Here is a 22,397-nt window from a genome sequence, read left to right as displayed (position 1 = left end):
CAACATTTAGTCTCTATCAGAAGACTTTCTCATTGTGGGTTGTAACTTCCCTTCCCCCCTCCCCTTGTTTTCACATGATAGTCATTGACTTTCAGTTTTGTAAGGTGTTCTTTATTCCTGCAGAATTTGGGCCAGGGACTTTTCTATTCAGTGAGCGGTTCAACTCATGTGGACTCTGGGCTTGTTTACGTTTTCAGGATCTGCGGTTGCGAAACTCAAAAGTTTATTTTATGTAGCTGTGTTGCTTTTGCCAGAATGAATTCATTTACTCAAGTTATTTTTAAAATGTGTTTTTTTCTTAGCTTTTGGAGAAGCTCTAGTCTTTTCTCTAGGCCAGAAAAAAAATGCAGAGCCTATTGATGAAAGGCAGAGAAAATGTCTAGTCAGTGGAACAAAACAGGGTGTTGGCTTTGAACAAGTAGCATCCGTGAGTTCTGGGTCGAATTGTATAGGTGCTGCTTCTAGTGGTTGAAATCGTGATGCTTCTAGAACAACGATGGCCATGTAAATGAGTCTCAAACCGCTCCTATAGGTGTGTGTGGGAGGGGGCACCACCAATGGATGGTTACTAATCATGGAGAAACACCCACTGCAGCTATTTGGAATCACAGTCCAGCTGCTGGGAGATGGTGGGAGGCAGGTGGGGCACAGAGGCACAAACCTTCTACCTCATCGGAAAAATGAAGATTCATCAAGCTACCTTGCAAACAGCTTATTTCACAAATGGTTTGCAAAATAACTCTTGGGACTTAGATTCTTTGGGAATTTGATCTGATGAAGGCATGTACCTGTCACCCAGAATAATGTGCACACATGAAAACTTGCTTAAAATATCAGTGTTTTCATTGGGATAACAGCCAAGAACTCAGAGGCATCCATAAATCCTCTCACTTCAGATTTTGGGGAAATTTTAAACCTGAGATTAGTGGTACATTCTGTTCCTTCTTTCAGAATTTACCAAGTTCCTGTTTCATGGCAGGCAATATTCTGGAAGGTGGGGATACAATATTTTATAAGACAAGGGCCCAGCCTTGTAGGGCTCAGCCTAATGGGAGACAAACCCATAATAAAGATGCACATTAATGAGTTAAGCACTATGTTAGAATCATAAGCACAGAAACCTCCAAGAGCTCTGTGTCGAGGGCAATTAATTAAGTCTTATAAACATGGAAATGCCAGGCAACTACTGCAGAGACATGGTTCTTGCCGTATGGAGCTTAAAGTCTGGAATACTTTAATTCTGAAGCTGAGGAGGGGGCTGGAAGAATGTGATACCAATCCAGGCTGAGTCCTGATTGACAAGTATAAATTCATCTAAGCGAAATACTAGCTTACTGGTAGTAGGAGCTGTAATGAGCACAGGGCTGTGATGAGAGCATGGGGACTACAAACAGTTCATCAGGCTCCACATGAGGGGATGAGAGGTGAGAGCAAGTGTAGAGAGGTGTGCTGGGGTCAGATACCCTAAAGTTCTTAGTGCTTTACCATAAATTGCCAGCTTTCTATCAAGTCAAAGGTTGTCACTGGGTTTTTTCCAAAGCAAGTAAATGAGATGAAAGGGATTTTATTAGATCACCATGGATAAAAATGGACTAATCAGGGAAAACAGGATGGTCAATGTGCGATATCATGAAGACCAGAAGGAAGATGCTGAGTTAATCTGGATGAGAAATGATGAGGTTTGAATAGTGTCAGTGCAAATGAAGTGGACAGATCTGAAAAACAGAGCAAGGCCTCCAGGTAGGACCGCACATGTCCTCCTACATCCCCTAGAATGACTTACTTCTATGATAATGTTCTGTGCTATAGTCACTGAGATACTGGTGGGGTCAGTAGTTAAAACAAACAAACAAACAAACAAACAAAAACACTCTTGTTATTGAAGTGGTATCATTTAGAGGAATCAGGGGTAGAGAATCATTGTGGAAACTACATTGAGCTGCTTAATGATTAAAAGATTATGATGAGGATAAGAGCATGCATCTAAATTGTGTTCATTTACTCTGTTAAGTATCCTGCATGTATTAATCTATTATTCTTCAAACAATCCTGATAGATTCTACTCTTACTCCTATAGAATATATGAGGATTTTTTTTGAAGATTTATTTATTTATGCATACAAGAGCTGGGGTACAGGCCAGGGGCATGGGGGTTGAGAGAAGTCACCAGAGACAGAGTGGGGAACAGAACAGGCAGACTGACAGAAATACACTGCTGAGGGGAGCAGCGGGTGAGTCAGGAGAGGTCTGCTGCGCCATGTGGGTTGCTCTCTGGCTGACCAGGGATCGAACTTGTGCTGCACAGGCTGCAGGCAGCTTCATAGGTTATGTCTTAACCCCTTGTGCCACCAGGGAGGCCCTATATGAGGATATTAAAAGAGGTTAAATACCTTGCTCAAGATTATTACCCACTTGGAGAAGAAACAGTGATTTGAGCTTTGGAAGTCTGGCTCCAGGACCTATACTCCTATCAACTCTACTATATACTCCAGGTCTTACACTCCTATCAGCTCTCCTACAGACAGAAATATGGTGCTTCTCTATAAAATTCAGTATGAACATCAAAGTTAACATGTTTGTTCTAAACATTCTAAACCATCACAACAGAAAGGTTTCAATGCCACTCCCATTTCCAGAAGCTTATTAGGAGAGAAGCATGAAGGAAAATGCTGGGTGTGAATGTTTTTGCATATTCAGGCTCCAAAGAACAGAAAACCAGAAAAAACAAACAATGGTGTTTTTAAACAATGAGTGTTGTTTTCCTTTAGCCATAAGGGAGTTTTAAAACTTGACAAATCCATTCAGCTTTCAAAGCATTCCACATTCCCCACCCACAAGCAAATGCCAGAAGGTGCCAGTTTGAGCCAACTTTGAGCTCAGGAATGATTTTCTAAATACTGGATCAGATTTCTTGAATGCCCACACTCAACAGAAGGATATTTACCATTTTCTAGCTGGTCTGATGGAAACTGTGTAGCAACTGATCAAGTTATCAGTTTAAAAAGGTCATTTCAAAAAGAAATGAGAGACACAAATGCACAATCAGAAAGAGTATTACTACTTTAAAAATACTAAAAATTACAGCCTTAAAGCTAAAATTTTAGAGGAAATTTGTGTATAGGTTCAGTTGTAATAAAGGACTTTCCAGAAAGAACAACTTTCTGATTACATAAAAAAAGCAATTTCCTTAATTTGCAGGAACTCATTCACAGAAAATACGTTTTAATATACTCATTATACATTCAACTAACAGTTTTTGGAAGCATGCCCTGTGTTCAGCAACCATACTACGCACTGAGATACAAATGAAAAAGGTATGATTTTGTTTTCTGTATTAGTGATGGAGATTGAGAAGCAAAGGGGTTGTGTAATAAATCAACTTAATTAGTATACACTAGGAATTGAGACATGAGAACATGAGAAATTAAGTTAAGAGGAATTAACAAAGATTTTGGACTCAACTCTATAGATGATGGAAAATCATTAAGAAATAATCATGAACCTTACTTTTAGAAGGTTCATGCCGTTATTAATTTGAAGAATGGGTCCTAATGGGGAGACATCAAGACATCAAGACATCCCAATCTTCATAAAAATCAACCCACACTCTGATAATCTCCCTTTCTGCTCTGACACATGATTTAGAGACTAATATTTCAATGGTGACATTTAGTTTTATGAATATTTGAGATTTTCCTATATATCTGTTACTGATTTCTAATTTAATTCCACTGTGACCGCACATCATACTTTGTATGACTTAAATTCTCTAAAGCTTATGAAGACTTGTTTTATGGCTCAGAATATGGTGTATCTTGGAACATGTTCCAAGTGCTCTTGAAAATAATGTGTTGGGTACTGCTGGGATCTATAAATGTCAGTTCTATCAAGTTGGTTGATAGTCTTGTTTAAGTTTTTCATGTCCTTAGTGATTGTGTCTTCTTCTTCTATCAAACATCGAGAAAGGGGTGTTCAAATCTCCAACCATAATAGATTTAGCTATTTCTCCTTACAGTTCTATCAGTTTTTCTTTATCTATTTGAAACTGTTTATCAGGTGAATAAGCACTTAGGATTGTCATAACCCTCTTGCTGAACTGAATCCTTTTTCCCTTGTAGCATTTTTTGCTCTGATACCTACTTTGTCTGTTATTAATACAACCACTCCAGCTTTCTTTTGATTAAAATAGTGTGTCTTTTTCTATTCTTTTATGTTTTATCTGTTTGTAGTTTATTTTTAAGATGTTTCTTGCTGGTGACATGTAGTTGGGTCTTTTTAAAAAATCCAATCTGGTAGTCTCTACCTTTTATTTGGGATGGTCAGAATATTTGTATTTAAATCTCTTTAAAGATACTTGACTCTAAAGGTGAAAATAATAACATTAAAGTATGGAGCTTATAACATGTATAAGTAAAATGTGAGACCACATCAATACAAAGAAGGGAGAAATGGAAATGTACTATAATATAGTTCTTGTATTATATGCCAAGTAGCATACCACTTGAATGCAGTCTGATAAAAGATGTATGGCATAACTATAGTAGTCACTAAAGTAAAAAAATAAAAAGTTACAGCTAATGAGTCAACAAAGCAGATAAATTAGAACCATAAAAAACAGTTTATCCAAAGAAAGCAGGAATGCCCTCACCTCCACCACCCCAAAGCACAAATGGAACAAATAGAAAACAAATAGAAAAATAATAGATGTAACCTAATCATATCAATAATCATATTAAATGTAAATGCTCTAAACACCCTGATTAAAAGTTGGAGATTATTTCAGTTTCTTCTTTGAGAATTTTAATTCAATTAATCAGTCTTCTTTTTAAGAAACATTTTAACTTATGGCAGTATTTATCAATTTTTTTTTCCTAGAGTAAAAATGTCAATTTTATTTCTTTTCTAGTAAAGAGTTTAGATTCACTGCAAAAAAAGGTAAGATTCCACCATCACAGAGACCTTTAAATATATTTTCTTTCAAAAGAGAAAATCAATCAAAATAGTTTAGATACAAGTGGCAGCTAAACAGGAAGACAATTAATCTTTCAATAGCACAACATTCTCTTTTTGAACAAACAACTGTAAGAGCCAAAATTTCAAAGACATTTTATTTAAAATTCTCCATCTAGGAGAAAGTGTATGTAACAATGTTTACACATGCTTTAATAACTTATTTCACTGTACAACTTGCATTCTATGTAACAGTACAATAAGCCAGCAAAAGAAAATTCTCAGCACTTAAATAATCTATCATGTAAAAAGCATTGAGTAAGGGGTACCAAAGTTTGTATTTGTGAATGTGTTTATGACTCAGCAATACAACATTAGTTATCTATTCCGCATGTGTCGAAAAATCAAGGCATCTATCCCTTTCTTATTAGTGATGGAAAGGTTACTAGGACCTTTCAAAATACCACATTTTTATTAAAATGTGGTGTCTGAGGGCAGAGGGGCTTTATCACTTTTCTCCCTTTCTTATAAATATTTTCCCTTTTGTATTAATCCCACAGTTCTAAATACATTTTTATGCTGTGTACACTACTATGTCAACACTGTTCTAATACAGACATATCAGTCAGTTATTTTATAGCTAGCAAAATGGTCCAAACACATTAAAGAACCAAAAGAAAATAGACATTAGTTCTGCCAAAGTAGCACCTAGTAAAACAGCACGTCAGTCAAGTTTCTCTTGTTATTCTTCATAAGATGCAGGCAAAAGCCATGGCAAAAACTTTGAAAATATGGGCAGAAATATAAGAAGGAACTAGGTAAGATACTGTTCTCCATTCCAGAATAAAAGATTTTACTATCTAGTATGTTTTCTAAAGCATTTAATTATCTCCAAGTTACCGGGTTACCAAGTCAAGGTAAGATGACGCAAGATGAACATGACTGACTACTTAAATCTGAACATCTTCCAAGTAATTATATTTCCAAGGGGGAGAAAAAAGGCACAGGAGGTACACATTTCAATTCAGCTAAAAATAATTAGAAGTAATTTTCAAAGTAGGAAACAACTACTAAAACATAAAATCCAATTTCCAATTGTTGCGTTCAATGAACCACCAAACAATACCAGGATTGTGGTTCACTGTTTGGAGAATATATGTTGCTTGACATTTCTACACAGACAAGATCCCAAGGACTAAGTCTACAAAGTAGGATGTAATAATTAATTTCAATTAAACATTTGCTTGATCAGTAATTTCTTTCTAAAGTTTTGGGTATGTACAAGCTAATTTTCTTTTTCTGAAACTGAAATGATTTACACGCTCTAATTTTCAGCTATTGTAAAAGTTTTACAGTAATCCCACATACCAAGAACACTAAGAGATGGAAAGTCAACTAGTGTTGTATCTGTAAAGTTAATTTAGATTCACTTTAACACATGTAAACCATGAATCCTAAGTTTCAAAAAACAGTAGTTATGGTCAAGTTTATATACTATTATTATATCTTTAAAAGATATAATATTTATTATAATTGTAAACATAAATCTGTATCCGAAGAAAGCACATCTAAGAAAAGATGCATCCACTGCAATGATGCATCTGACATCCCTTTACAGACAACCCGTGACAACTGTAGTGTAACTACCTTTAACTGCCATTGCTAATTAGGACTCTGGGGCATGACCGGGAAGGAATGGTGCTTCCCATACACACCGCTGAGCTACTTTAGCAGCAATCATAATAGTGACAAAACAAGTTACACATTTAAAAAGTCATTAGCACATCTCTTTCTTGTACACTAGTATAGAAAGGTCTTCCAAAGATGAAGGAGTGTAGGCCTGGTTTAATTTTCTCAGCTAGAGCCATTATTATGTTAAGATCGCCCTCTGCTGTTAAATCAAGGTCTATCTTCAGGTTCCGAAGAGATTTAAAGGGCCTTTTCCCCTTCTGCCTACAAATAATGAAAAAAGAACAAAAAACCACAAATACATATGTAATGTCCAAAGAAATCGAAACAAAAAAATGCCGAAAGTAATTTTTTCTAGTTATCCGTTTTACTTACGTATCATCTTCTATATATTTTATTAGTGTCAAGGCTTTTCTGTGAAGGACAAGTAGAAACTGTGCAAGGAAAGTACTTCTGAGAGATAAACCGGGTTTCAGATGAAAGACCTGTAGTAAAATGAAGTACTTTCGTAAGTAATCCACTCCTGTTCTATTTATACATCACGTTTCTATCACCGTGTTGGCAGTGTCTGGCAGCTATCATACATCGGAGCAGATCTCAATCATTTCTACTGATGCCCCGGTAAGACAGGAGTATAGTGGAAACACTGGGTCAGGAGGCAGTCAGACAGTTCTACTGTGCCTCTAAAAATGAACAGAAATTCACGTTCTACCTCTGAATAGATCCATATTTATTTTATTATTAAAAATCAAGACACTAGTTGCTTTTCTTTTCCACATCTTCGAATAAAACTTAAGCGCCCAGAAGTTGAACCATGCTTGGACGATGATTTTGAAGTATACACATCCCTCCCTCTCCTCTTGGGAGGCAGGTATAGGGGCAAAGTACATGTGTGGTAGTACAGGGATTTTATTTAGCTTGAGGATGGAATTACATGACTATGAATTGTCCTTGAACTTAACAAAAATGTTACAGACCATACAGACCAGGATCCAATATTTCTATTGAGCATAAGGATCTCATTATTTCAAAATTACCTCTATGACACTGTTTCCTGGCAGGATCCCCGAATGACATTATGACAAAGCTCTTTTATATCTGAAGTAAGTTCCATAAAATTTTCTTCAAATGTGTAATTAGATTTTTTTTTTCAAAAGAATGAGTACTAAAGATGCTATGACTTAAATACAACTATACTAAATTTAAAAGACATTTGTGGATCAATTAAGGTAAATAAACATTCACTCCTCCTCCTAAAATGCCCTTGAGATACAGGTTAGTGCTGAAAAGGAAAAATTATTTAAATTGAGGAATGTTGCATCTTTAATTGTTCATATACAGAAGATTCTTCAATAGCAATTCAAAAGAAAAATTATGAGACACTTTAGAAGACCAGAAACACTACAAAAAAGTAATGATTTTATACTATGTCGTACATATATCTAGGCATCAGAGGATATATTAAAAAAGAAAAGGTGTTGTACCACTCACTCTCACAATCTCAGGTTTAAGATTTACCTGGTCCAAGAAGGCTTTTACTAGCGTGTCTCTGTGTAAAACGTCTTGAAAAATATTCCTACGAAGAAAACAGTCCAAGTGTTGAAATGCATATATAATGCTACCTTCCCCAATCCCTCACTGTAGTCAATAAATTAAATTTCGAGAAATGGGATACCACATATATCTGTATTTATAAGAATCAAACATATACATATGGAAATATAAAATACACATTATCTTTAATTCAAGGATATATTTGTAAATATCTGGAGCTCATCAGATCATTATGGAGTGATTTTTCTCCAAAGAGTATAGGCAATTTCAGAAAGGGTATGTATGTATGTACATATGTAATCAATCTATTTTAGTACCCTCGTCTTATTAAAAAAATGTGAGAGCAGTAGGCAATATAATTACCAATTCTTCCCACTCAAAAAAATAAAAACAACAAAAATAAACAAACATTACACCACTAAAAACCAAAGCAAAAGGCTAACTTTATACACTAATAACTTCTAATAAGCAGTTTAGAAGGAAAAACAGTAAAAGGAAGAATGCTAAGAAATGTTACAGTGGGATTAAGGAACACACCCAGATGTTACTGCAATATCTTAACTACTGGATTTGCATTGACAAGCCCATGATCCGGCAAGGGAGAGGTCACTGTTCACTTTAGCATCAAATACCAGACCTTGGGACTTAATATATATTTGTTGAATAAACCCTTAATGACTTATTTTTAAGAGCAATATAATTTATATTGTGAAACACAGTTATATCAAAAAAAAATAGAGATTTAAGAAAAAAGTAGTTTCTTGACACATGATTCTACTATTATCTTCTTCCTTTTAAATACATACTTATTTGTTTTGTTTTTATTCACAAAAGATACAATTTCATAATACTGTTTTGTGGCAATCTCAAAAGGCATTACGTACAAATCAGGAGTGAAACTTTCGTCTGTGTAGATGATTGTGTCCTGAGCCATATCTTCTTCTGAAGTGGCCCTCCAGAATGCTGACAGTTCTGATCTCATGTATCTGCGCTGATTATAAATATGCTCATGACAGGGTGGCATCTGCTTGACAGTATTGACATCCACATCTATGTGTGTGGTGGGATAGGGAGCATACATGACTTGCCGGAAGGGTAGCACAAAGCTTCCAGTTGAATCCTGTCAAAATGAAAGGAAAATTTACTGCCAAATTATAGAATTATTTTTTAATTAAAAAGAAATCTGGCTTTGATTTAGCAAATTCATTGCTAGAAATTAATCATTTCAGTGTGCAAAGTTTTGGTGATAAGTGTTTATTACAGCATTGATTTTAATAGCAAAATACCACAAACCACCTAAGAATCCAAAAAAGTGGGTGATTACCCAGTTTTTTTTTTTTTTTTAAAGATTTATTTTATTTATTTATTATATAAGCACTGGGTACAGTCAGAAGCGTGGGAGGGTGAGAGAATTCACCAGAGCCAGAGCGGGGAGCAGAGCAGGCAGAAGGACCGAAGTACACTGCTGAGGGGAGCAGCGGGCAGCAGGAGAGGTCTGCGCGCCATGCGGGACCCTCCTCTGGTGGCCTGGGAGCAGCCGGGGATCGAACTGCTGCAGAGGCTGCCGGCAGCTTCGCAACCCAGCGCTCAACCACTGTGCCACCGGGGAGGCCCATGATTACCCAGTTTTTTTAGGGGGAGGGGCAAGGGAGCTATGAAAAAAAAAAAAACAACAGAAAGTGCCAAATATTAATAGTGGTTATTCATTGGAGTGTGAGCTTACAAGGCAATTATTTCCTTTGATTATTCATATGCTCTTAAATCTCAATGAATGTGTATTTTTTACATAAAAAATATACTTCTTTCCAAGTATAGTTAGTTGGGTAGCCAGCTGCCATGTAACAAGTACCTACTATGTATGAGGTACTGTGTTAGGTGCTATAAACAGAACAGAAGACAAACACTATTTTCAATTTTTTACACTTACACACTGTAATAATCATCTTCATAAGTAAATCTTTCTCCATATATAATTGCTTCCTTAGGATTATATGGATTTCCAGACACAGAAATAACAGGTAAAATCTTTGAACATTTTAAGGTTTTAATATATGTCGAAGTATTTTCTGGAAGGTTATACAAATTATACCGTGGTGGAAAGCTCATAACAATTTTTTATTATTAAAATATAATTTCAAATTTTCCTCTGTATACATCTGGTTTAGTTCCCTTTCAGTGAAAAAATATATAATTAAATGAGAGGGTATTGAGAAAATGTAAGTACTTTATTATGCCTTTGAAAGGAAGAAGTACTACTTTTCAGACTTGTAGAATTCAAATCAGAAACAAGTTTCCTTTAACTTCTATACTGAAATACTATTCTAGGTTCACAGCCCACACATTACTGAAAACGAAAAATGTGAATTTTTTATTTGCAACAATTACTGAAAAGTAATTGTCTATTTACCTATTTTGTTCCTTGAAAAAGACTCAATTAAATAAAAGAAAAATATAGGACAATTTTTTCTAACATATATATATACACACACAGGAATGTATACATAATACTAAGGAATGTACATATATAATTCATACACACACACGCACACACACACAAAGTAATTGCTCAAAGCCTACATACTTTTTCTTTTTTCTTTTAATTTTTTTTTAAATTTATTTATTTATATAAGCACTGGGTATAGTCAGAAGCACGGGAGTGTGAGAGAATTCACCAGAGCCAGAGCGGGGAACAGAACAGGCAGAGCAATGAAATACACTGCTGAGGGGAGCAGCAGGCATGGCAGGAGAGGTCTGCGTACCATGTGGGACCCTCACCAGTCACTGGGGATCGAACCAGCGCTGCAGAGGCTGCGGGCAGCTTTGCAGCCCAGCGTTCAACCGCTGTGCCACCAGGGGAGGCCCACCTACATACTTTTTCAAGATAAACAGCTTAAATTTTTTTCCCAATAGATGAATATATAAACATAAAGTGGTAACATAAGAATTCAAATTTCTTTAGTAAAAAAGAATGTTGCCATTTTGGGTGTGGAACCTGATTCAAGAATGTATTAAAAACAAAAACCCTAAGGCTAAACAGGAAGCCAAACAGTACCACAAAGAAAAATATTCTGTAGTGTTTCACTGATAAAAACTATAAATCTGTAAGGCCTCTAACTCTATACTCAGGCTTGGGTAAAGGAAGTCAGCCTTTGGCACAGAAACATGAAATGAAATGGTAATATTCGAAATATATTTATAAAGGATCTCAAAAATGGTTTTTAAATATTGGTTTCACTTGTGAAAAAAGGAAACTATACCTTTAATAGACCTTGTACAAAGAGCCCTGACTCATATTTAAATGATGATTCTGCTTCACATAATCTGGAGCATTTTCTCTCTGCTGGAGTCAGAAAAAGGCACAGTGTTCTCACTATCTGTAAAAGAACAGGTTTTGGCATTAAAATATGCAGTGAAAAGGCCATTGGTTTGCTTATGAAAGAAACATGAACAGAAATTTCAAATATTTTTGTTAATAAAAAACATCTTGAGATATAAGCATCCCTTATTCATCTAGAATATTCATGGGAGATAACAGTTATTGCTTAAAATAGGGAGTCTGTGGTCAAATCCTTCGGGAAATGCTGGTAAACTAACTGCCGGATACCTCAAAACTCTTAATATTTGAGCATATATGGTGACTCTCTAGAGAGCTGAATAATATGCAGATTTTCTCAAATATATCTGACCATGGAAACCGTATTTCAATGGGAAATAAAGACCTACTATAGTCATCCACCCAGCATATGTTTTTCAAACAAGCAAACAATTTTGGATAAGAAAACTAAATGCAGTTAAAATAGGCAGAATTACAGCTTCTGTTCAATAGTTTCACAGGTGTAATGTCAATGAAACAAATAGGAAGTTGTGTACAAATCCTTCAATAAAATGAAAATTGATTCTTATCAAATTTGACTCAAAATAAGGACACTATTTCCTAAAGTTTAGAAATTGATTCTAACAGGACTTGATCTGTAGTTCAATTTGGAAAAATAAAAAGCAATGTAAGTACATTGGAATTCAGACAATATTCAGAGGTTTAATGGTAAAACAGTGGTCTTCAATCTAGAGAGGTAGCAACCTTTTTCATAAACTAAAAAGATAAAAGGTAGGCCATTAAGCCAGAAGAGGATGTGGGATTACCCTAAAGCCTTTCTCCAAGAATCATGGAGAAGCCTTTTTTGGAAGCTGAAGGTTTAGGGGACACATGGAAATCCACCTTACTGCGGTAACAGAAATAAGATTACTAGTCACTAGATACAATAATAGAGGTACACTAAATGGTCGTCTGAGAAATATAATTTGGGGAAATTAAAGCTCATGCAGGTATACAGGGTAGTTTATTATAGAAAAGGTATTATCGAGCAAATAATCATTTATCAAGCAAATAATCCTTTCTTATACAAAACTTCTGTTTTAATAAAAACATAGGCTTGCCTAAATTGATAGATAGGTATACTTATGTCTCTCTGATTAGTAGACAGTGAAGAAAAGTGTAAAATCCCACTTAAGTTTATTGCCCAATGCTTGGAAACATCAATAGTTCATTAATTCTTCTTAACTCCTATAGCCCTGAAACAAATGGTTGCAAATATTATTGAAGAAAATGTATGACCTCTGTTGACCCCTTAATAGCAACAGGTCACTAAAGGGGATAGATTTAGAAGCTCAAGATAATGAAATAAAGACGAAGCACCACATAACATTTTTTTTGGAATTCTTAGTACATGTGTATCTTCACAAGAATTAAAGATAAGATCAGAATTACAAGACAAATATTTTAAATGATATGTAATTTACAAAGATTCTCATATCATTTATACAATCCTGAAACTGGTTATGCTATCATGATATATAAAAAGAAATACAGTAGTGCCCCTTCTCCGAGTGGGTCACATTCCACAGTGCCCAGAAGATCTGTGAAACTTCAGGTAGTACTGAGCTTTGTATATGCTATGCTTTTTCCTGTACATATATACTTATGAGAAAGTTTAATTTTATAAATTAGGTACAGTACATGGCTAACAACAGTGACTAGCAGTCAAATGGAAGAATTATAAAAACATAATGTGAATGTGGGTTCCTTCTCAATTAATCTTTCTGTGTGTAGTTTTTTCAGAAGGAGGTAATTTTAACTGTGGGAAGTGAAATCATGGGTAAGGGGAGACTATGTGTATATATTTGGTCTTTGTTTACATATATAACTCCTAAAATCCTTGAAATTTCCTAAGCGATAAGAGAGCTAAAGATGTCTTAATATTCATAACAAACCCCTTTAAACTGCAAGTATTTATGTTAATGAGGTAACTCTGGGACACCCCCTGCCAAAGGATAGGAGCTGGTTGCAAGAGGAGCCAACCATGTGATTAGAAGGTTAGAATTTCCCATTCCCACCTCTCACTCACCCACCTCTAGGGAGGGAAGAGCAGTTAGAGGTTTAATTGACTGCCAAAGGCCAATCATTTAATTGATCATGCTTATGTAATGAGGCCTCCATAAAAACCCAAGCAGGAATGTTTCAGAAGCTTCTGGGATGAACATGTGAAGACTGGGGAGAGTGGTGTGTTCAGAGAGATCACGGGAGCTCCCAGCCCTCCCCCTATACCTTGTCCTATGCATCTCTTCTATTCGTTCCTTTTATAGTAAACTGGTAACCCAGTAAGTAAAATACACCCCTAAATTCTGTGAGCTGCTCAAGCAAATTATTAAATGGATCTGAAGTAGGGTACAGTCTTATAGGACTAAACCCTTAACTTGTGAAATCTGATCTATCTCTTGCCACAGTGTAAGATTTGAGTTAAATAGTAGGACTCCCAACTGGTGTTTGGAGAATAGTTGATGAGACACCGCCCTCTCCTCTTCCCCATCAAAACTGGTGACCAAAACCCTTTTTACTGGTACTTAAGTTATTAAAAAAAAAAATTGAAAAATGACTTCCTATTCAGTTTACTTCAGACTCATTTGTGTCACAGTAATTTGGTCAGATTATATTGTCTTTTTACTATTAAATCATCTTTTTTTTTAAGAATTATTTATTTATGCATACAAGAACTGGGGTACAGCCTCCCCAGTGGCGCAGCAGCTGAGCGCTGGGCTGCAAAGCAGCCCGCAACCTCTGCAGCACAGGTTCATTCCCCGGACACTGGGTGAGAGTCCCACATGGTGCAACAGACCTCTCCTGCCGCCTGTTGCTCCTCTCAGCACCCCTCAGCTCCCCTCTGCTCTCCGCTCTGACTCTGGTGTATTCTCTCACCCTCCCACGCTTCTGACTATACCCAGTGCTTGTATAAATAAATAAATAAATCTTAAAAAAAAAAAAAAAAGAACTGGAGTACAGGACAGAGGTGTGTGTGTGTGGGGGGGTGAGAGTACTCACAGAGACAGAGTGGGAAACAGAACAGGCAGACTGACTGAAATACACTGCTGAGGGGAGCAGCGGGCTAGTCAGGAGAGGTCTGGTGCACCATGTGGGTAGCTCCTGGCTGGGGATTGAACTCACGCTGCAGTGGGTGTGGATAGCATCATAGGTTGCATCTTAGTCCCTTCAGCCACCAGGGAGGCCCTAAATCATCTTGACTGTAGCCTAACCTTTGAATTATAATCCATGATATATTAGCAGAAAGTCAGATTATTTGCTGAATTACAAAATTAGTTACCTTATTTACTTTCTCTGCACTGCTACCTACGACGACAGAACAGCCACAGGTTTGCAAGTGTGAGCTAATGGCACTGTAAAGTGAAGAAAAAAGGATTTAAAACATTCCATGTAAAGCAATTTTATACACTAAATAAAGGCAAATGAGTCTAAATAATTTAGAATAGTTTACCTGAAAGTACGAAAGCTATAAATATAAAATTATACTTTATTTCTATTTACATTTTCCAGATACCTTTCACAGAGATTCCTTCATTTAAACCTTGAAACGCCCAGTTAGTAAAATTGCACCATATTATAATGGAAGATTATGAGGTGTAGACAGGTGATTTATTTAAAGTCAAAAGGATTAAAAATAAGGTATGAATGGTCAACACTGTGCAGAATCAGGACTATTATATTCCTTAGAAAAATAAAAACAGCTTGCAAAGGCTTATACAGAAGTAACCCAGGAAGTCTGATTTTAAGGCCTTCACTCTTAAATATTAAGATGTACTGTGAAAATTAGTACACATATCAATAATTTTCTATTTCTATGTTTAAATAACTTCACTTCATGCATAATACCACCAATTTGAAAGGACTCTTGGTTTTAATGTTAATGAGAAAAAAACAAGAAACAAAATTGGACTGAGATTTCTTATCTGGGCAATACAGAAACTCAGCTTCTGTAAATATTAAAAAGTAGCATCAAATATATCACAAACATGTTAACAAGTGAAAAAGTAACATAAAATAAAAGCGTAGTTTAAACAAGTAATGCTTTCCCTAGAATAATCTGGGTAGGTATTATTTACTATTTTTCTTTCCAAATCTTGTCATAGGGGAACAGAAGATTTGTATTTGCTTCATCCAGTTTTAATGAAAAGAAATAAAATTCTTACTTGAGAAGAAAGCCTTCGTGACAACTGTCACCAATATCATCATCATTGAGAACAGTATCAATTATCTAAAATGTACCAAAAAAATTTACTCAGACTATAACACAGTATTATAGTAACACTTCAAAAAGACAAGTCTAAATTCAAATTATCACACTGCTCTCATTCTGAGCATCAAGAATACCCATAAAATAACCTCTGTGTACCACCATAAACTTTCAAAGGAACAAATGCAAAAGCTGGTTGGTCAGGTTAAACAACAATTTCTACAAGAACTTCCTTTTGAGCTGTAAGAATTAGGAGACAAACCTTAATCACGGGATCAGAAAACAACAAGAATAGTTTGCTAATGAATTTTCTATAAATGCACTATGATTCAAAATGTCCTCAACAAATGATTAAGTAAACTAGATTAGTGAATGTAAGTGAACATCCATTAAGGACCACAGATTTGTACACTGTTTTGTTACAACAGTGATTGATTGCTTCTATAAAGTCTGAAATTATCTTTTAAGAAATATAAAATGGTTAAGTAAATTTAATTTTATAACTATACCACTATCCAAAAAAGCTTTTGTTTGGCCATAAAATTCAGGATTTTAAGAATGTTTAAGTGACTAATATTGCCTATGAATAGCATACATGATAAAAAATGCAAGCTAAAATCAGAAAATTACAAATATAGATAACAGCAATATAACTCAAAGGAACTGATAATGGGAAATGTCCTATTTAACTATGTAAGAACTTACATCTATTTCTTCAGGAACACTGTGTGATTTCATAGATGAAAGTAGTTCCATTACAGGAATTACTTCTCCAGTAAGCATTGGAATAATACTCTGACCCTGCACACAAAAGTAAAATGAGGTGAAGAAATTATAAAACCTAGTAAAAACTGGCAAATAAAACATTACAAACTGAATGCAAAGAGTGACACCTGTTTTGGTAGAAATACTTGATAACTTCTTCAAACACAGCTTCAAAACACTTCTAAAGGATTTATATGCCATTTAAAATTAATTTGTAGTCTTCTATGAATAATTGTCTTTAATCAGAATGGAATCATTGGTTTATCATTTTCTATTACAAGTAACAATTAAATCTCCCTGCCAAATTTAGAAAGGCTCTCTGAAATTTGAGATATAAAAACTACTGTTAATTAAAGTTCATTGTGGATTTTATATTAAAAAATTAGGAAAGGTAAGCATACAGTCTTTGAAATCCTCAGCAAGTAACTCAGTAATAAAGTTTGAATCAATAGTTAACCTCCATTTTCATAGTAGGGCACAATTTAATGTTAAAATCATCACATATACTTTAATCAATAAAACAGACAAGTTTCCTTTAGCGTTCTTTCAAGACACTATTACTACTTATCATATCTCAAAAATACAATTCTGCAATTTGCAGTTTCTAGAATGAAACTGAAAACAAAATACAGACCATAACAAATAACGGTATCTCAAATACAGGTTGTACTTCATTATTCACTATCACTTCCCTCAAACTTTTTCATCATTCCAAATATGTAAACTTTTGGAAAGATGGATAAAATAGTCCATATGTCTATCAAAATTTAGCAAAACATGTTTTAAAAGTCATACATTATTTAAGCTCAATCTTAATAGGGTTTTTTTTTCCTCACTCACATTTCATGAAAGAGTTTTATTCAAAATTTCACATTTATTTTCATATTAGAAACTCTGTCATCCCTAGAGAGATCTAGCCCAGTTTTTAAGAACTTTTAATCATGTAAGTTGCTTCAGAATTTAAGTGTAATTGTGGCTCTGGAAATTTTATCTTAAGCCCCCTGCATCTTAAAGAAGGTTTTATTATTTTAAAAAATTTATTCTGTAACCTTAACAACATAACCACACATTGTTTCTGCTTTTTAATGTAATTTTCTAAATGCTTGTTTACAATTACAATCAAGACATGCAATTCAAGAAGAATAATGACTGAAGTTGTGTTAAATTTGCTTCTTTAGTCATATGACAGTTACAAGCATACAAAGTTAGCATGAAGTGAAGTTGCTTCTGACTAGCCTGTGATCCCTAAACAGTATTTATTGCTCAAAATAAAGTCATTGAAAACACATAATGTGGGATTTGAAAGGACTCCATTATCACGTAATCCCCCCTTATACAGATAAGGTAGGAATACATTCCATTAAGGATAATTATGGAAAAATGCCTTCCTATAGTTTTAGGCATATGTATCTCACATACATTTTTTTCCGACATTTATCCTAAGTGAATGGATAATCTCATTGAAGCTTAACAAAAAAATTCCTGAGACTCAACACAGAAGAGGCTCTAAAATGTTTCTCAAGTTTCCTTTCCTCTTTGGATTTCCCTAAATTGAACTTCTCACTAAGGATGTTTCCTCTTTAAAAATCTCCATTTTGTCCAAATATACAGATAACGTAGGAATACATTTTCAAGAAGAGCTTTTAAAAATTGAATAGTGGAAAACTTTATATATACAAGTTTCCATTTGAAAACAAAAAACCCCTCCAGATTCCAGTAAAAGTAGAATTATATTGGGCCCTAAATTGCATCTTGAGATAACTCTAAGTACTCCTTAACTAGGCAGGTACACACAGAATTTGGTGAAAGTCACCCCACCTGTGGCACCGGCCTACTGACCAGCAAGTAAAGTCTGGGCTTCCCTGGGTAAAAGGGAAACATTTTCTTTTTAAGTTTCAGACTTTTCCTCAGACTTACCTCCTGTGGCTTACAAAGCTATTCATAGAAAGTTTCACAGAAAATTAAAAAAGATTTTTTGGAGCGATCATTTTATGGCTCTGTATTTTTATAATTTTTTAGAAAAGTTATTGTGCAAAGTATCAATCTGTCTCAGCATGCCAAGGAGAACATAAACACACAAAAGTATTTTAGTCATGTGCAGAGTGGATCTTTTATAGAAGGAGCAATGAGAATGGCCAAAGGTAATGGGAATAAAAGCAAAGGACCTTTCTCCATTGGAGATACCCTTACTGAACTTCTCTGAACTTCAGAATTATACTGAAATGGTTTGCATTTAATTTCCACAAAGGAAGCCATAGCCTTACAGTCATGCTTCTCAAACTCTTGTACCTGCTCCCTGAGGGCATTCAAACTCATGGGATAAATGTGGCATGTTTTCCTAGAGGCTTGATATTATCACAAGTTTCATGGGTAAAGTAAGGGATATCTCTGGCAAATTATAAGGTTAAAATAAAGTTATATCATAGAACAACTGGAAGTGTTTTAAAGATACAACATGAAACGTCAAATAAATGTTATGCTTAGGGCTGTACCTGCAGCCCCAGAACTTAGGGGTATACACTTTTATCCTGCTACAGCTACTTCTGTGGAAATGTTTGAGAAGCAGTAACAATGAAAACTTCATGTGCAATTTTCAATTTTTACTATGAACAAGTTATTCAAAATTTATTCTCTGTAAACAGAGGTAGCGAAATATTAATTTATCAGTGCAATTACTATTATCCTTTATTCACTAGGCTTTCAGGCCTAAGATAGGGAAATTTTCATCCAGTTTATTCCATACAGCTCCACTGAAGTTCTATTCATTTTCAGGTTCACCATATCAACTAACTTGTCTATGATGCTTGAATTAAAGTAGCCCCCTGCCTTACACAGACATGCCGTGGACAAGGTGTAATCTGGACCTTACCTGGTCTTCCATTCTTTCTGTGCCTTCCAAGACAATCTTCTGGACATTTTCTTGCCTTTCCTGAACAAGAGAAAATTCATTTAAAAAAAAAAAACAACAAACCCTCAACATTTTTTTTTTTTTCCAGGATATAATTAAATGGTAGACATGTTTTTGTATACTTTAGTTCATGGGAAAAATACTTCCCATGCATCTGACTGAGGATAAGATGAGGGGGAGAAAACCACAAATGCCTAAGTCATTTGGATTTTTCATGATGACTTTAAAATTGTGGAACCAAATTACTTTTTATGTCACTGTTTAGATAATCCTGGAATATCTGATTAATGTGAGGGTGGAGGTAAGAAATTAACCCACCAAATCCATGTTTTCATGGATAATTTAAAATATGTTTACTTCTGCAGTTAAAAACTGGTAATTTTGTAGAAAACAGTAACATAACATCAACATAGTTCCATGATGGAAACTAGAGGTTTGTACTTTTCAATAAGATAAAACTGAATCTAAATATAGAGCCTCCAATTTTAAGACTTTCATAAATATGTAAGAAATAAAGAAGGAAGTCTGCAAAGATGTTACAAAAATATTCTTTAATAAGACATTATTTTTCCTTACTATCAGGTGACAGCTTTGTAGATTTAATAATACTTCAGAGAACTTCTATGTTAGTATCAAATTGCAAGGTAGAATGGAGACTTGAAATTATTCTTCAGATTTCCAAAAGCATATAGAATTATGAATGCCACTATATATTAAACTGTAGGATTTAGGGGCTAACGATAATTTCTTCTAACTCATTCTGCAAAATTAAAAAGGAATGCATCTTTTAGAAACCATTTGGCCCAATCTCTTCATTTTACAAGTCTGGGAACTTGGCAAAGGCGTTAAACCAAAGGGACCAATGGTTATATGATGGACTGCTTATGAAAAAATTGTTTTTTGACTTGCTTATATCTACCCACAATAGTAAGGGAAAGGCAGGGGTAAAGGCGTAGGAGATGGAGGGGCGAAGAGGGTAGGGTGATGTCAGCCAATGCAAAAAATAAAGGCTTTGGAGTCAAATTCTCCCAAGACAAGACTCCAAAACATTTTTTGTGTGTATGTGTAGAAGGGACTGGTGTAAGCCAGAGGGGTGTGTGTGTGTGTGTGGGGGGGGGGAGGTGGGGAAGTGACAGGACTCACCAGAGACAGACAGGGGAGCAGAAAAGGTAGATCTACTGAAATACACTACTAAGGGGAGCAACAGGTGAGACAAGAGAGGTCTGTTTGCCATATGTGGGTTAGCAACCTGGTTGGGGATTGAACTCAGGCTGTAGTGGTGACAGCCCTGAGACTTAACTCCTAGGCCACCAGGGAGGCCCCAAGACATATTCCTTAATTTCTCTGAACTTCAGGTTTTTATTGGTAATGTGGTACTATGCTATCATTTCCTACCTTCCAGGATTTTTATGAAAATAGATTAGCTCTATCTGTATTTAGTAGAATAGATGCAAATAATAGCTATTGTTTGAATTAATTGCATATACTTACTAAAAACTAGATATATCAGAAGATAAACTTTCAACAGCTAGGTTGGCATGATCAACAAAATGAAAAACCACTCACCTTATGCATCCATATTCTTCCTTTCCGGATAATGTGTGTCAATCTATCAACACATACTCTGTGGAGTGGGAGGTAGAAGCTAAGTTCTGTCTGTGGAAGTATAATTGATAATCCATATGTACTTCTATCCCCATTCCAGTTTCCATCGAAGATTAATGAAACAATAATTACTCCTTTTTCAGATAAGACAAAAAACTTTACATCTATAGCTCCACTCTCTGCATTTCGAAGTATTTCTCCATTTAGGGTGTGGTTGGCAAGAAAAGTTATTTCTCCATCGCTGAGAAGTACCTGTTCTGTCTTCGGAGCCCAAATATGTCTTACTCTAGGACCAAGAATATTGTCCCAGTAAGCAAAGGTAGCTGCTAATAAAGGTGATTTACCACTTAAAGCAATCTCTGTCTTGGCAACAGCTGGAGATGGTGGTGGACAGAGAGCCGACATCACTGTATCCAAAATCTCACATTATCCAAACATTCCAGGGTTATCTAAAGAATGACATTAAAAAAAACCCCAATGATTAGACCCAGCAATTTTAAAGTCATCTATAAAAATCCAAATGATTTAGGCATACACCATTTCTACTTTTCAATCAAAGATTTGGAAGCATGTCCCCTACCAGGAGAGACTTTTTACTAATATGGCAAGTGCACACAGTGTTTACTGATATAATTTTACAATATATAGTAGTAATTTGTCACTATGTACAGGGCAAACATTTAGAAATACAAAACAATGAAGTAAAGAGAGCCTCTGAACATTCACATACTATATACTAATACTCATTGAACAGACTCTCACTGTCCCCAAGTAGCCAGTCTAGGTACAATTCTAATATGATTAGGTATTTAAATCCTAACCCATAGCAACTAAAGAGCAAATAGGGGCAGGTGGGCCAGTCAGAGACCATGATGCTTGTTGTGAGTTGAACTGTGACTTGCCTACTCCCAAAATATGCTCAAATTCTAACCCCTGGTATCTGTGACTATATCCTTACTTATAAATAGGTGCAACCAAGGAAATGAATTAAGTAAATATACAGCCATGATTATACTGCATTTTTATTTTTCCTTTCCCTTTGGGAAAAAAGGTAAGTATTGACGAAGGCAATATTGTAACTTAATCATTTCACCTTACATTGAAAACAAAAGCATTTCTCAAAATGGAACTGAGCATGATAGCAAAATCTGGTTGAATTATGAGACAACATTTTACCTGATTTTATTTAGCTATTATAGACCATTAATTACATTTGAGTCTCACTACCCGTACCATTAAGAAAGAAAACAAAAAACAGGTATCAAGTTGAATTGTTTAGCTTTAAAGGTGCCCAAAGAAATAACTTGAGAAATGAAATGTCACAGAGAAGTATAATTATGAGAGTA

At 35.2% G+C, this 22,397-nt stretch overlaps 1 protein-coding gene across 1 annotated transcript; it reads right to left on the bottom strand.

The window, feature by feature from the left end:
- Window positions 1-6,716: 6,716 nt before the first annotated feature.
- Window positions 6,717-21,456, bottom strand: C9orf72 (C9orf72-SMCR8 complex subunit; the record flags this gene model as incomplete). Its single annotated transcript, XM_084238463.1, has 10 exons — window positions 6,717-6,903; window positions 7,015-7,124; window positions 8,158-8,215; window positions 9,078-9,313; window positions 11,451-11,567; window positions 14,847-14,919; window positions 15,730-15,794; window positions 16,479-16,574; window positions 19,408-19,467; window positions 21,013-21,456. 10 exons carry the CDS (start codon window positions 21,454-21,456, stop codon window positions 6,717-6,719), a joined length of 1,446 nt encoding a protein of 481 aa, XP_084094589.1.
- Window positions 21,457-22,397: the final 941 nt, after the last annotated feature.

This window comes from Talpa europaea, assembly GCF_964194135.1.
Source record: "Talpa europaea genome assembly, chromosome: 7".
In the NCBI taxonomy this organism is placed as follows: domain Eukaryota; kingdom Metazoa; phylum Chordata; class Mammalia; order Eulipotyphla; family Talpidae; genus Talpa; species Talpa europaea.
The sequence above is the reverse complement of the archived record's forward strand: the minus strand, read 5'-3'. Positions and strand labels throughout refer to the sequence as shown.